The 17,306-nt window shown below is 33.6% G+C and overlaps 2 protein-coding genes across 3 annotated transcripts in view; one reads left to right on the top strand and one right to left on the bottom strand.

The window, feature by feature from the left end:
- LOC105343243 (dynein axonemal heavy chain 5) overlaps positions 1-17,306 on the bottom strand; it is a 60,497-nt gene that overhangs the window by 42,809 nt on the left and 382 nt on the right. The window contains exon 1 of one of the 2 annotated variants that reach the window (XM_066079663.1): positions 3,851-4,699. The exons of the other annotated variant lie outside the window; for it this stretch is intronic. Coding sequence (XP_065935735.1) covers positions 3,851-3,943 — 93 coding nt within the window. The 5' untranslated portion in view covers positions 3,944-4,699. Of the gene's footprint in view, positions 1-3,850; positions 4,700-17,306 lie in introns of those variants that run through there. 2 annotated transcript variants of the gene reach the window in all.
- LOC105343242 (putative leucine-rich repeat-containing protein DDB_G0290503) lies at positions 10,612-15,496 on the top strand. The gene has a single exon (XM_011450526.4). The coding sequence runs from the start codon at positions 10,790-10,792 to the stop codon at positions 13,991-13,993; it is 3,204 nt and encodes a 1,067-aa protein (XP_011448828.3). The 5' UTR covers positions 10,612-10,789; the 3' UTR covers positions 13,994-15,496.

Below are 17,306 nucleotides of genomic sequence, written 5' to 3'. Positions count from 1 at the left end.
TAATTAAATATGTACAAAATGACTGTAAGAGACGTTCCACAGTTTTTTACTTTTGAGTTGCAGTAACACAAGTTTCATTCACAAAAATCAAGAATGGAGAAAATATGTAAATGCTGGCTTCCAAAAATTATAACCAAAGATTACAAATTACGAATAATTCATGTTAATATAGGAGCCATGGGGCATGTTAAAATGATGTTGCGACGATTTTTCGAATGCTCTGGGTCACTGGACATAGGCAAGTTTGTTGATCTGATGATGTTATGGACAAGTAAATTATCACAAAGTTTATTCTAGTTTACTTTTTGCTAAATTTTCAACAGTTTAACATTTTGGCAAAGGGAATAAAGGTCTAAATGAAAAAAAATTATCCTCTATCAGGGTATATCCTAGCGCTAGCTAACAAAAAACAAGTAGCCCAATTTTATAGTGCTTTAAAGCACAATATTTGACTTTTAAATGAAAAAAGTTTTAAAAGTCTTCCTGTATTTTAACCTTTACTTAATGGAAAAGATTGTAAATGATAACCCATTTTCTATCACACCATTAAAACTTTTATTGTATACCATTATATCTAATGGTTGTAACCATAGCTATTCAATTCATAAAAGGAAAAAATAGTAATAGCTCTATGAAAATTTATGAGACCGATATATATTATATTTTTCATTTCATTGGAAGTTTTTGTGGAACGTTAATTTAATTAAATCTATGAGCCTGAATCAATTTCTTATGGATTGTCTTCTATGCAATAATTTTTCATTGATGTGAGGTTGTATACAAATCATTCCCATGAAAATTAAGCCATCTGTCTATAAGTTCTTTCAGCCTAGAAGTTTTCAGTGCATGTAATTTGATTTTTCACAAAAATGCAAAGAAGACTGATTATGATTAAACTGAATTAATATCTGCAATTCAGCAACAATAAAATAATCTTCACATTTTCAGACAATTGATTTTGCCAAGTCTAATTCACATCACACATTACACTACTTTTGGAAGTAAACCACTATCTATACTACTATATACTCGACTCAAATTTTTGGTCTATACCGATAAATAGGAAGAATAGTGTCATTTGTTTTATATATTCTGAACGTCATCGATACTTGAAGATTACCAATTTGTTTTTATTTTTTCTCAGATAAGCTTCGCTAATTTATAATCAACGAAAATTCTAAAAAAAAATCCCAGAAATCATCTGGATTTTTTTTATTTTACAATCTTGCGCTTGCGCAATACATTCACGCTAACGGGATCTTTAGTTTATGTTTCCACAATATCATATTTGCATGAATAAACTCAGAAAAGATAATTCTGTACAAATATGGGTAAATTTTCATTGGAAATGTGCTTTATATTCTGTTCATATCTATTAATGATTTCTTATGAGAGAAAGTATAAAATAACAAATATACATGTACATTTCAACTAAGTACATGTACTTACTTTTGTCTTTGTGATAACAAAAGATATTTGATTACATGCAAAAAAATTCACATTATATTTTTTAGGAGAGTGAAGATAGAATATGTTTTATCGTAAAAATAAAAAATGAATAATGTCCTACAGACCCAGTTTTACGATAGAATGCATTCCGTGTATTGTCTCTGTAGGAAAGAAAATACGTGTATGTTGGTGAAAAAGTGTTGAATTCTTCCATTATATGGATTAAAATTTTTAAATGAAAGGTATTTACAGTCTCAAAAAGGTTTATTATGATGAATTTAAATGGGTTTTGTTTTCAAGGCAACTACATTAATTTCATTAATTTTCTCCAAAATCCGAAGCGATTCTGCAATTTTCTGCTACATTACGGGTATATGGAAGGCATTCTAACTGTGGTGAGGGCCTTTCCCGAGACACGGTTAGATTATTCAAAATAAGGAAAATGTAGTGAAATTGTTAGCATTATTTTGGGTTTATAACTTTGTTATGTAAATGTCATAATACAGTGTGTCAATATATATCTATTTCGTAAATGTCCGATATGCAATGTCAACCCATGTAAGCACGGGTCAAAGTCTAGTATGATAGAAAGAATTTGCAGAGTTTAATGAAAGCATGAACATTTCTTTTACCTCATATGACATAAACAAAATCAATTCATTTTTCTTGAATTTTACTGTCAAGCTTCATGTAGTTATTGATAAGAAGTACCCTAGGTCATTAATTCTAGTTCTGCAAAATTAGGTTTACTTTGCAGTACGAGGAACTAAGGGACATAACTGATACACATGTATTGTCAATTACCAAATGCTTAATTGGTCATTAATATAGGAAAGACGCTAAAAGTTTTGTACTCTCTATACATTTCAAGAAAAATTGCAAGCTGGAACATGAAAATCTGTAAAACGTTATAACTATCCAAGATTTAAATTGTATAAAACCAATAGAAATAGGAAAGATAACTGAGTAATGTTACTTTGTAGATGAACTCATTAAATGCCAATTTAATGTCTTGGTTTTGGGATTAGGACTTTTTATCATCATGCATCAAATAGTGATTTAGATTCTTTCAATAATACAAGTGTTGCCATTAGTTTCAAACCATCATACCTAAACTATTCTATAAGTATTTCTCAATAAGAGAGGAAGAATCTATTAAAAATTGATCCTTTTATGCTTCACAGTGGAATCATAAAAATTAAATGATGTGGATGTTTGTGGACTTTAAGATTTTTACAGATTTATGTTGGAATGTATGTAATTTTGTGGATTTCCTATCCTGTATAATGCATAAATACAGTATAATTGGTTAAGGATGTAAATTCATATGTTATACCAATTAATGAGAGAAATTAATCCATATAGAATCTACAAACAATTGCAACATAATTAACAATTTCACAAAATGAAATGATTGAATCAAACGGACCTGGCATAATAAATACTGGGTGAGAAATCAAAGACAAAATCACAAAAAACTATGGGATTGATGATTTATGGACTCTGTTAAACATACTACAAAAACCAGCTGAACAAAATTAAGCTGAACAAGATAAAGATATTAGGGAATTAGATTATTGGTTAAAATGAAAGTGACATTGCCCCAGACATTGTAAGCTAAAGGGAATACTGTTCAAATAAGGTACAATTGTATTCCCTTGAGGCCATATGTTATATTTTGTACCATACAAAGAACTACGTTAGTTTGATAATCTTACACATTAACTTAAATCCACATACAAAAAATATGGTCATTTTATTCAGAGATTTAACTAAGTCAGTCATGTTCAGTGCATCCAATATTTAGGTTTTTGCTGTGATTAATTAACCAATCCCTTATGCTTGATTTTATCTCAACCGATCTGATTGCTTGGGATCAGTCCACGGATGCAATAATGGCATCAGGGACCAGAACTTATATAATTTCATCAGCAAGAAACAAGCTCAGAAAGGGATTCAACCATGTAACCATGCAGAACTTGAAATATGACATTGTTATTCAAGATAAGCTTGAAGTTTAGTGTTCTATGAGTTTTTATTCCTTGCCAGGGATAAGAATACTCAACATGTACAATTGTCACCAACTCCAAAGCAGTCACCAAACAGATTTGGTAGATATATAGTTTGGTAAACTCATGATGATGATGATGTACTATAGGTTTACTAGATTTTCAGGAATACGAACAAGGGATGAGAACCTTGGACTTGCAAGGGAGGATTAGATCACGTTAACTGTAAGGGATAATCAGATATGAACCATTAGACTCAATTGCAAGGGATCTAAGTAATTTGCAAGAACTTTAGACCAGACAAAATTAGTATGTATCAGTAATTGCATTAAGGACATTGCAGACTCGGAATTGAATATATAGTCTAATTGAGACTTTATACATGTACTTACCCTGTACACTTTGTCAGGAATCAGAATACTCCCTCTCCGGCCGCCTTGACCGCCGGCTACACTAAATCTACGTCCTTTAGTTTTGTCTTCCATTTCGTCAAAATATCAATGGAAATTCAACATATGGCCTAAATTCCATTAAGCACTACATAACATGTCCTGGGTCCAACAACATCATATTCACAAACACTGTCCTTATACTCTTATAATTGACTGGATTTATGTCAAAACATAATGGGCCAAAAGTCACATCAATCAAAAATACTATCCCCAATATGTAAACAATTTTGAAATCAAATCCAGTCTTCAGCCAATGAATGCAGTCTAATTACCGCCTATTCTTTGTCAGGATTCAGAGTGCCAAAGTTGGTCTTTTAATGAACTTGTCACTCAGCAAAATGGGAATAAGCCTGCTATTATATAGAGCTGAAAAACTCCATCACTCCCTCAGTTCAGAATGTATAAAATCACATCTTTGCGGCTTAAACCCTTAAAACCTGTATACTTGATTGAATTCTATTAAATGTCTCCAACCATTGAATCCCGACCTTTTCCCCTACTCAAATACCACTGGTTACAGCAATAGCAGCTAGGCAAAAGTGCTCAACTGAACAGGGTTCTCTTTAAGAAAGTAATGGGCTTCCACTGGGTCTCATAACTCCATGTATTTACAGTCTTTATCTTGCAGTGCCATTACACCACCAGAAATCTATTGTCTCCTCCAAAGTCATCAATGTTTAGTTTTACATGAACACGCCATAAAACTATTCATGCAGTAATATTTGAAATTAATCTTATCCTCCGTTATGTCCAATAGCCCCCTTCACTATCAACTTAATTCCTCTCCGATACATGGGACAATATCACCTCTAAATGGTTTTCTTTGAAACTTCGTACAATGGAAGTGATCATATGCTGCACAAGATTGGACCTTGCAGACTAATGAGACGATGTCTGTAATTTGCATTTGGAATAGAATTTTACACATTCAAGTACTTGAATTTAATGAAAGTTTTCTTTCATTTAAATAAAGATTTTAATATTAATCTTTAACAACAAAAGGGTTATAAGTTGTAGAGATCAACTTTGTTTAAATGTTTACACAAAGTTTAGAAATTAAGGTAATGTTATTAAACGCCTAAATGACTCCCAAGCCTTTTAAGTTTTAATCTGATTGTTATGTCTGCTATGTGTATATTCAATGCAACCATGCAAACCTTTGACTCCATAAAGTACAAAGAACAAAAACTGCACAAAACACAATGACAACATTCAATTACTGGTCCTTGATCTTTAATCATCGCTCTAGCTATATTACGTAAATAAACAATCTGTTTACAGTACATACTCCAACAATATGCAGTAATGGATGCAGCATTTAAATATCTATCAAAGACAAGTTATTTGTTTTCATATGTTTCAGTTCTCAGGTTTTTGAATCTGATAAAGAAATATAGGTATAGGTCTAGTCATAACACAATGTCATTTATGATTCATTCTTATTGAAATGACATTTTTTTTTTGGACCTTTTGTGCAAACATGTTTTCAAACATTATTATTGACTAGGGCCATATTCATTGTTTCATAAACTATGTATCAAAAATCCCAAAATGTTACATTTAACAAGTCACAAATTTTATTTCCAGGTCGCTGGGCAGGGAAATGTTATCCTTCGAATACCAATTTTTACGACTTTTTGCTATGCAAAAAACATGATGTGGGTTGATTTTAAATGCCACAAATTCAATAACAGTCATTTCATATTGGTAACAAAAGTTACAATTCATTATCACAAAAAAAAAAAAAGATCCAATATTTGCTGATCTCGATACCTACAATAGCTGCTACACTCAAATTTATGGGAAGAAGAAATACTGCCTTTCATTTCACACCTGAGACATCAGGTACCTATACCTTCTATTGATATTTCCTCCATTCAGTATCAAGGAATCACTGAGACTAAAGTATACACACCCCATTTAAGTATACAAGTGTTGTGCACCTTCGCTAAACATATGTATTAGCACAGCCACAATTTGAAGCCTTTTTACATTTTGTAAATGAACATACTTATATACATAGGAGCTTAAGTTATCCGGACGCTTTCGTTCCCAAGTCCAATCATCTTGATAGGTGAAGTATCCGGATATATGAATTGTGTCTATTGTTATCATTAATGAAAATGTATTTGATTTTCTTATACTTTAATGTTAAATACTGAAATCTGATTGGTTTAGACACAGTTGGTAATCCGTTCTATTACCCTCAGCATTAGCAACACACTTGGCAACGGGTAACACAACGGATTGTTACATGTGCGTAAATTATGCGCATATGGTTCGCCATAAAATTCACTTCATTTCTGTATAAAAGCAGTAAAATTTTCTTTAAAAATAAGACATTCAGTATAATAAAATAAATAGTGCCTGTTTGGGAGGGTAACTGTTGAAATTGACACCCCCTCGAAAACCATTGTCAACCTCCGCTTCACGTCGGTTGACAATGGTTTTCTCAGGGTGTCAATTTCAAAAGTTACCCTCCCAAACAGGCACTATTTATATAATAATGACCCCCAGAGTAAATATTGTTAAGTAATCATTTTCTTTGCCTTTCATACTAAACAGCATCAAATATAGACTTATCTGTCGATATTTTTAAATATAAAGAACTGCTCTTTATATTGTTATTTTCTTACTAGGAAAAATTAAGTGGACTATAATAATAACTGATTCTAAATTCATTGTGTCCAAGTGTGATATGTACTCATTTACATTTTCCATAACTGCTGTAAATCAACTATAATTCGTGTGCGAGAAATTTCCGCGAGGTTTTCAAGAACCTCTTCGTTCCGAATATTTATTGCTGCAAACCAGTCTTTGATGTATAAATATTATAACAACACGGGTCTAGATAAAGCTTGGTCAGTTGATCGGAAGTCAATCGCGGAATAATGTCACTGTGAATAAAAATTAGTTAGTTTACAGTTTTTATTTCTAGATGAACCTATTTCCACATTAACAGACGATTTATTTTTTAACCTTATTCATACTTGCCAACTTACCCGATTTAGTCGGGTCACACCCGATTTTTTTACCCTTCACCCGATTATTTTTTATGACCCGGCGGGTCATGCTTTTCACCAGATTTTTGTCACACAACCCGAAAATCTCCAGATTTCTGGATTTGGTTCATAAATTACGTTGCACATTTGACTTCCAGTTATGAACCCAAGCTGAGCTTGGATTTAAGTAAACAATGCCGATGGCTATAACAGACACAGTAAGTGTTAATTATTATCGTGAGTTGTTTTGACAAACCAAAGGTTTAAATCATTAAGTGTGATGGCCTCCAATAAGAAAAGGTCTTCATTGGGGCCAGTGGAATCAAAACCAACAAAAGGAAAACGATATTTTGTACCTATCAACATATCTGGGAAAATGAATTCCCATGGTTAAAACAAAGTAATCGAGTACAAAACGAGGTTTCTTATGTTCTATGTAATGCACATTTGAATATTGAACTTTGTGCCCAAAATGATCTGACTAAACATTCAAAAACACGAAGTCATATATAAAATGCTCTTTAATACACAAAAGTCACTCACAACTTTCATGCCATCGTTTACAGAGTTTAAAAGCAAGGTTAATGTGGCAGAAACTCTTTTTGCATTTTTTTTTAGCTGAACACAACCTACTATTTTCTGTGTCAGATCACTTTACAAAATTCAAGATCAGCAACTGTTAGTTAAAATGCTTCTTTGCAATAAAGTATTACACATAAGTTTTAACAAATATTTCTATTGTATATACCTATGAAATGCATGGTAAATATGTAGTGAATGTCGTTACGTGCTACGACCAGATTTTTTACTTTCCATATCTGGTCATGACCAGATTTTCACATGTTGGAGGTTGGCAAGTATGCTTATTTATTTTATTCTTTCAAAAACTCAATTTAATTGATATTAAAATCAAAATTTACTAGCTTGAAAATTGCATGATCCAGTTAAGTACTTCCTGTGAGTTGAAATGTTTTCATTTTGTTTTCTACCTGTAGTTCTCTTCTCGGGATTTGATGCAAAACCATTGAATTTGTGTCCTATGAATACCTAAACAGTTTTACGAAATTCTGTGCAGTGGTTTAAGAGGAATTGCATGTACAAACAGTTCATTACTATTAATATTCAATATATAGTCAAAATTCTGAGTTCAAAAGGGCCCAAATTCCAAAAATATGAAGGAATCTGAATATCTCCTGGTAATATCCATATCTACACTTTTTGTCCAAAGTGCCTACAAAACGCAAAATTCACAACACAAAATGTTAAACACTTGAAACCTCTTTTGTTGTTTCAGTTTTTACAATGAATATTTTCCATGATTTTCTCTATATATTTCTATGTAAAAACTTACCCCCTCCCCCTCCCTCCCCTTGGGGATTATGATTTGAACAAGCTTAAGTCTTAACTATCTAGGGATGCTTCCACACGTTTAAGCTTTTCTGTCCATATCGGGAGAAGAATATTTTTAAAGATTTCTATCAATTTATTCCTATGTAAAAGTTAAACCCCCCTTTGTGGCCCCACTAAACCCTGATTTAAACAAAATATGAATTTACACTTCCTGAGGATGCTTTCACACAGGTTTCAGTTTTTCTGGCAAAATGATTTGGGAGAAGAAAATGTTTGAAAAAATACCAAAAATATTTTAAATATTTCTACATTTTCTCCCCTTGAAAGAGGGCTTTGTCCTTTACTTTATTAAATTTAGAACCCCCCTTTCATAATATTGCTTTGTGTAAATTTTGTTTAAAATTGGCCTAGCGGTTCTTGAGAAGATTTTGAAAATGTAAAAAGTTTACGAACATACAAATAGACAGACACCAGATAAAGATTGATCTGAAAAATGCACTATATCTTTCAGCTCAGGTGAGCTAATAAAGGAATCTACAGAATATTTCTTGGTAATATGCATATCTACACATTGTGTCCTATAAATACCTACAAAGTTTTACAAACTTCCATGCAGTGGCTTAAGATGATTTGGGCTAACTAAAAAACAGGACTGACTGACAGACAGATGGGTTAAAAACATTAGACATAACACTTGCAATTTTAATTACAGCAGATTGGTAAGTTTTATACATTACGCTTTATATATATGCAAAGTCTCTCTTTGTTGTTAATAAAAAACAGTTTCATAAACTGGTCTTTAATTGTTGCATATACCGCTGTATTTATTAAACAGTGTGCTGGGCATAAAAACTGCACTGTTAACCTTCAAGAGATATGCATTAATTTTAAAATTGATTTCACCTTCCATTTTTAAAACCAAAATCAATCAGCATTCCTGCTGACAGGACAATTAAGAATTTTGATTTGACTTTTACACACAGCAAACCGAAGCAGCAAGAACTCGGATAATGGAGCCCAGAAATGTTCAGTCTTTTATAGTGGAGATGTTCAATAATTAATCAGCCCAAATGAAAAAGATAACACACTGTTATAATTTCTGGTACTGAATGAACTTGCAGACAGGGTGGAATCCTCTATTGACCATCCAAGAGAAGACCTGGCTACATGGTAAGTGCAAGAGTTTTACATTACCTAAGGCATCAACAGCAGATTGTTAATCATGAAAACTTCTCAGGAAATAAAATATTTTTTAAGCAGTATTAAACGAAGTTTCAATTGTAATTTTGTTTTATATTAAGTAAAAAGCAAACTGATGACATGGGTTATAAAAAACTAAGGTTCATGCACCTTTATCAAAATTATGAAAAGCTTTTTTCCAGATATTCCAACTTTGAATTCATATATTCTCCACCTGGGACATAAGAATAGGCACAACTTCTTTAAATATGACTCCATATATCTGCAATAATTGCTGCAGTTCAAACTCATTTTACTAATGCATGGACAAAGAGCTAATTTTCTTTTCAAAAAAGTTTCTTTAACACAAATTCTTATATGAAAATTACAAAAAATAACTAGGTATGTGATTTATTGTATTATTGGATTTAAATTGCCTCAAAATGTCAAGATAAAGTGAAAACCTGCAAAAAATTATTATATAAATAACTGCTAGATCAGTACATAAGTATATTGTACCACAATTTCAGGAAAGCAAACCCTGGGCTAGCCAACAACCAAAGAGAGACTACTCTAAATAAAGGCAATCTACCTCACTCTGCACAGGTGAGATTTAAACAGAACTTGACCAACTTAGATACCTTGGTGTGACAGTAAATGTCAATTTAAAAGCTCTGTGTAAGTAAAGTTTATCCAATAAAATCAATAGAGCAGTAACTACCAACAGTTGGTGTGTTACATAACAGTCACTTACTAACTTTATAATCTTGGGGGATCAGCAGATTAACTGTGGATCAATAAGTACTATTCAACTGAAAAATGATTGTTTCATCGGGAAAACTATTTCTAAAAGAAAACTTTTAATAATTTAATCACTGAATATGCGGATATTAATCAGAAAACGACATATTAGCTCACTGGGACACTGTTAAACTACCACCTATTGAGACTTTCAACCGACCCAGGGGGGATTGATAATCTCGTTGTCAATTAAAATACTTTTTCACAAGACACTGAAAGAAGAATTAAACCCTTAGAAATTTTAAAAACTGTCATTAAGTTTTAAAAAATGAGAACAGAGAATGGAGTCATTTTCTTTATCACCAAGAAATAAAATGTTGTCAGATATGGCATTTAAATGTCTCGTTTGCCAAACAAGTCCGAGCATATTTACCACCAAAACCAAAATCAATGAACGAGGTATTTGTGCTCATAGATTACAGCCAGTAGCACACAATTCTGTTTTCAATAGCTTCGATAAGTGTCCGACATCAAACATGCCTCCATTTTAGTGAAAATATCAGCTAGCGGCAAGCAATTGGCCAGTGAACTGTGGGAGAGGAACAACATGGAGCCCTATTCTAACATCGGGGGCAGTTATTACAGCCCAAGGAGCTCTCAAAACCGCTTTGGGATGACAGATTCTCTGGCTATCTCCTCAGGTGTTTTCCCCGATGAGGACAGTGGCTTTAACTCAAGCTTCAGCCTCAGTCGACTCCCACAATCCGAGGATTATTCACTTTCTCCCAGATCACCCATGGTTTCTCCAGGAGCTATAGTGAGATCCACGTCTCTATCCAGACTAAGTGGACCTCTGGTCACACAGGAGGTGACCCCATACACTTACACTCCATTCAGGGTGGATCGATCGCTAAGGAATCTTAAAGGCAATTTGGAGGACAGTGAAAATAGGCGTCATGTTCTTGTGCATAAACTGCGAGAAGCTCAAAGCACGCTGGAGCTTCAGAGTGAGAGATTATCGAAGATTGAGAGTGCAGCCAAGGGGAATGCATTTCTATTAGAGGATTTAAAACATAAAGAGAGGGAGTACAGAAAAACCATTGATTCCCTGCAACTGACAGAACAGGAGAAGGATATGCTGAAAATGGAAAACATCAAACTGAGACAAGAAATGCAAGACAGAATAGATAAACTTGACTTTGCTTTACGTTCTTTACAAGCCCAACATCAAGTTGCAGAAAAAGAGAATCAAAAACGTGTTATTCTGCTAGACCAGTCTTCTCAAGCTTTAAACATGTTAGAAACAGAGAACAATAAACTGAAACTTGACCATGAACACATGAATAAAGAAATGGCTATTGCAAGGGAAGCAATTGAACTCGCAAGATCCAAGTTTGAGCCTATGGAGGAGGAAAACAGAGACCTACGATCTGAAAACGCTACTCTCAGGGATGAAAACGCAGATTTGTCTAAGAAAACATCCGAGTTAACAGGGCAGTTAATGGAATTAAGGAAGCTAACTCAATCCATGAAGGAAGAGAATGAAAAACTTGCAAGTTCCTGGAAAGCATTATCTGAGGAAAGACAGAGACTTGTACGACAAGTTGAAGGCTCTCAAGAAAAGGCGGCAGAAATGAAGACCAAAGCGAACACAGCTTCCGGAGAGAGAGACAGGCTGTTTCAAGAGAAAATGGACCTCAACAATAAATACCAGCAGCTTCTCATCAATAAAGAAGAGCTTGCTCAAAAGAAAAATGCACAAGAAGATCAGATAAATGAGTTGGAATCTGACCTTGAGAGAATGAAGAAGTCAATGAAGAAGATAGAAGAAGACAAACTCATTCTGCAAGAGGAGGCATCAGATTTAAGAAGGGCAAGTGATGGCCTCTCTGCTGAACTAAACTCAGTGAGAAATTATTATGAAAAAGCCTTAGAACAAATAGATGCACTCGAAAATGAAAAACGAGCACATCAACAACAAGGAGACATGAGAAATCAGGAGCAGAACCGATTAAGGGGAGAAATTGATAGACTGAACAAGCAGCTCATGAGTAAGACAAAAGAGCTTAAAAAAGAAAAAGAAGAAGTGGATGAGTTGATTACCAAATTAAAAGATGACCTTCGCACTCAGAAAGATGACAACTTCTTACTGGAGAGCAAGGTTGAAGAATTATCTGCCAAACTAAACAAAGCCAACGACAACATGAGATATGCAGCTACCACTAGTCAAGAAGAACTGGACACATGGAAAGACACATGTGAAAGGCTTACAGCTTCAGTTAGTCGCAAAGAAGCTGAGATTCAATCCCTCTCTGAGAAATGCCTCGAACTTGAAGACCTAACAGCAAAACTTCAGGCTGAAACTCGTTTGCTAAAAGAAGATAATGAAGCCTTGACAGATCAACAAGAAGATGTCAACAAGCTGAAGGAAGAGAATCGAAAAATGATCCAAGAAAAGGCCGAGAATGAGCAAATGATCAAACTTCTAGAGACACAGAAAGAGGTTCTGACAAAGAGCTCCGAATCACAGCTAGCAAAATTACATGACATCGAACAACTTACAGCACGCGTTGATCAGCTAAGAAATGAAAATGAACACTTAAGAAACAGAGTGTTAGAACTAGAAAATGTCAGAGACAATTTAGTACAGCAGAAAGAGGAGTTGTTAGCAAACACTGAACTCATCTACAAGAATCCTAAGCTAGAGGAACTACAGACCAGAGTTGATGAACTGCAGGATGCCAACAGGCAGCTTAGAGACATTAACGACTCGATCAACGATAAATGCCAGACCTTAGAAGAAGCAAACCGCGAACTTAAGGAGGCCGTTGGTGGTGACGGCACTGTGGTTCCTAAATACAACCTGCTCCGAGTCCAGGAGGAAAGAGACCGCCTTGCAGATGATATCGACCGAGTACGACAACAGTACAATAAACTGCAAGATCAACATGAAGAGTACATGAACAAATATGGTCCTGATGGTGAAGAATATCAGAAAGTAGACATATTAGAGAGAGAAAAGGAAGGTCTTGAGAAACAGGTAGCTCTCATTAACGGACAGCTTCTTCTTGTGGAAAGCAGTAAAAAGAGGCTGGATGAAGTAGTTGAGGATCTGCAGCATGAAATCGTGCATCTAAGGAAGGAGCTGGAAGAGGCTGAAAAGCAGCCAGTGTCTGGGCCAGATATGAGTGAGCTACAGGCTGAGTTGGAAGATCTTCGCACAGAACTGACTCGCAATCAGAAAGACAAAATGAAACAGGAAAATATGTTGCGCTCGTTAAAAGAAGAACTTGAAGAGGAGAGAACCAAAAAGCCAACACAGATTAGAGAATCTCTAGATGATGTTGGAAGTGAGCTAAATTCTATGAGAGGAGAGCTGCATAAACTGGTGGGAGAAATCGAAAGGAAAGAACAAACTATCACAACATTAGAAAACCAGCTCAGACAATCAAAGGACAAAATTGAGGATAAAGACAAGGTGATACATACTCTTAAATCAGGAAATGGCCAACACATAACCCAAAGCTTGGATGAGACTGCCCCAAAGTCAGCAGGCAAGGAGAGTCTGAGTAAATCAGACTCTCTAGGAAGAGCACAGAGCCTGAATGAGAGGGGAGGCAGTGATCGTCTGCAATCGCTAATCTCCAAATACAGAAGCTATGGTGAACCGTCCAGTCCGCATCCTGAACGCAAAATTAAACCGCTACCTCTGATCAGCAGCAGTGGGACGAAGATGGGGCTCGTGACGCGAGGGAAAAGTTTCGGACCTGCTGCACCGAAAAGTGATGACAAAACCAAGAGAAGCACGTGAAAGCAAATAGTGAAAAAAAGCATTGATGCATCTGTGCCTTATCCAAAGAAAAACTGTGCTTATTTGTGTATCTTTCACTACAGACTTAATGTAGCAAACTTTATTATCTAAGTATTGTGTATTGAATGTATGTCAATTAATATTTAAACCCAAACTACTCCATGTACATCGACCTGTAGCCATAGCATTATGAATATAGCTCTATTTTCTGTACGTGTTTGTGAATATTCTTTTTTAGAATGAAATCAAAATATCAATAGCAATATTCAATTAATCTGTGATATTTATTTTATTCGATTCTGTGATATAAATTTTATTCCGCCCGTAAAACTGTAATATCATAGCTTTTTTATACAGATTTCTTCATTTTACATGAATATAGTGATAGTAACCAAATTGTTTTTAATTAGTTAGTCAGATTACATAATGGATGTGTACTTGTTTTTGTTTTAGTATTTATACATGTTATTACTTGTTTCATAGTTTGAAAAAAATACAATGAGTTTTTGTAACAATGGAGGTGTCTTTGTTTTGAGCTTTCCTTTGAATAGGAGTTAATTCAAACAGGGTTTAATCAACAAAATCAGGGTATGAAGTGATTAATTTAAATTTTGTATTATGCCTCGTCAAATTTTATTCAAAAAGGTTAAATTTCAAATACTTAAGTTAAATCTAAAATTTTGTTTCCTAGTATATTTGCTGAGCACTGATATGTTAAAGGTATACATACCCAATTTTATATACTTGTAACGTGATTTGTGTTTGAAATTTTCTTATTTGGTTCAAAATTAAGTCTTGATGTGTTTCACTGATGAAAGTTGTACCGGTACTTAAGATTTCGAAAACTGCTGGACTCATTATGTTTTACGCATTACTCTATTTAAATTTGTCTTCACTTATTGAAAAATATTCATAATAAGCATTATTATAATACAGTATAATAAAGCAAGATGTCTGCCTAATTTTATACTTGTAAATGAATGTTTTTTAATAATTATGAATACCTCCTGCTGATTTCTTAATCAATTTAGTTCATTTTCAATTTTTTACCACATTCATGTATTAATTCTTTGTGTATTCAAAACCAAAGTGTAATGTGTTCTGTACACACAATTTTCCAATGGTGCAACACACAAGTCCTTTTAAATAGAGAAAAAAAATGTATAAAGGTAACAAATGGAGTGAACAGACTGAAGTTTGAATTTATCAACATGGCTTTTACCAGTGAAAGAATTTTATTGACACTGAAAATCCTCTAGACCTGTCAATGGAAGATAGAAAGTGCTTGACGAAGTTTTATGTTGAGTAAAGATTTTAAGCAAATAAACTGCAGGCAGTTATTCCTGGGAAGACAATTTCTAGTGTACAAAGATCGATCCGCCAGCAACAGTGAAAAGATAAGACTCCTGCACTCTTTCTAGTTCCCGGCATGATTTGGCTTGTGAAATGTTTCTTAATTTGTATTGTACAACTTGCTCAATAAATTTCTATTTGTTCAAACAACATTTGTTTTACTCTGTGGTACTGCCTTTAACTTGAACTTTAAAACAAATGGATTATTCACAATTCTAATTGAATGTGAGTGATCAAAGTATTTCACCATGAAATTTCCAAGCTTGGATACCAGTGGTCATTAACAACAAAATCAGTAACATTCTCAGTGCTAAAGGTCTCTGAATACTCAAGAATTAAATTTCACTTTTACAATACCTTTATTGTATAAATACATCAAGAATTTCTTTTTGAAGAAGAAATTTGAAACGCATTAATTTGGTAGAGACAATTGAACAATCAGTGCATTCACAAGTTAAAACAGACCACTGTCAACACAGCTTAGGCCTCAGATTTGGAACAAATTTCAAGAAATATCCATGTGGAATTTTTCTGATTTTAAATCAATATGCACTGTTGCTTTGGTACATCACAGTATTAGCAATTTAAAATATCAATTTCAATTACATAATTTTGTTTAAAGTTTTTTTTTACTTTTTCTCTCAAAATTAAGGAAACAAATTACTGTAGATTCCTAATTAAACGTGAGAAATTAATATCCGTGTAATATCACAAGAAGCACAACTCGCAAATTCAAAAATCTCCCTTTCGTTTTTTGGACAGATGTAAACTACATGAAACCATGATCAAATTTGGTTTTATATTCTCTCGATTTAATGGAATATGGCTGGATCGTGGAATTAAGTTAATATACTTGCATAAAATAAGGAATCTACAGTATATGGATTGAAAGTGACCTACAGGTCTAAGATTCTGATTATATCTTACAGAGCAATAACATCACAAGTTTGGCATGAGTTGTGACACTGCATAAATGAACTGCGTAAATGACTCTATTTTTCTGAAAGTTTTAAAGAGAAAGTTTATACAAATGTTGTATACTCTGTGATATGGCCAATAGAAAACTGTTTGGAAACCAAACCAAGCCTTAATCTAGTTCCACTGTGAGCCCTGGACTCCATGAAAGAACTCAAATATTTGCACTGATTATAGCACAAAATATATTTAAGTTATCCTGGTTTTGGTTTAAAGAAACTATAAAGATTAGATCTATGAAATGTTTACTTAGGTGACGACATCTAGTTTATCCAGAGTATCTAGGTTTAAAGTAAGCACCCCTGTCCTATAAACTATCATTTCATTTGAGAATGTAATCAATATTTATTTTCAAATTCTTAAGTATCCTAAAAATTCTGACATAGGGCTTTAAATTATACACAAATTTCATTATGCACCATTAATTTAAATAGCTTTGTAAAGATTATATATTAAGTTCACAGAATTCTCATCATTTGAAATTTAAATTTTTGGCCAGTCCTTTTTGTTATAGACTTACTAGGATAATTGATGGTTAACGGTATTGATTGCAGATTTATTTGCACTTTAAGTAATGCACTGCAAAGCACAGCCGACTGAGTGATTAAGCCGTAGCTGTGCACTTACACATATTGCAATTAAATCTCACTTTTGTATGATTCTTGCAACCAAATTGCTGCATGATTCCAAATACGCAGGAAAATGGTCAATCGGATTAAAATCAGATCTTTGTAACGCTCTGAAATTTGGTTTTACACAATCTATCAAAGCAGCCCTCTAAATAGTCTAAGAAGAGCATGTAAAACTCAATTATCTACCATTATTATATCAGACTGAGTGAAGAACTTGTTAACTAAATGAACTTTATTCATTTTTTTTTATTTCTACACTCTCCTCAAATTTCGATCAAGCAAAATTTAAAGCATGAAACGACTTAAATGATTTATATACAAATTGAAGGTCTTTAAAATTAACGACAGATATA

Source organism: Magallana gigas, chromosome 3 (assembly GCF_963853765.1).
Source record: "Magallana gigas chromosome 3, xbMagGiga1.1, whole genome shotgun sequence".
NCBI classification, from domain to species: domain Eukaryota; kingdom Metazoa; phylum Mollusca; class Bivalvia; order Ostreida; family Ostreidae; genus Magallana; species Magallana gigas.
The sequence above is the reverse complement of the archived record's forward strand: the minus strand, read 5'-3'. Positions and strand labels throughout refer to the sequence as shown.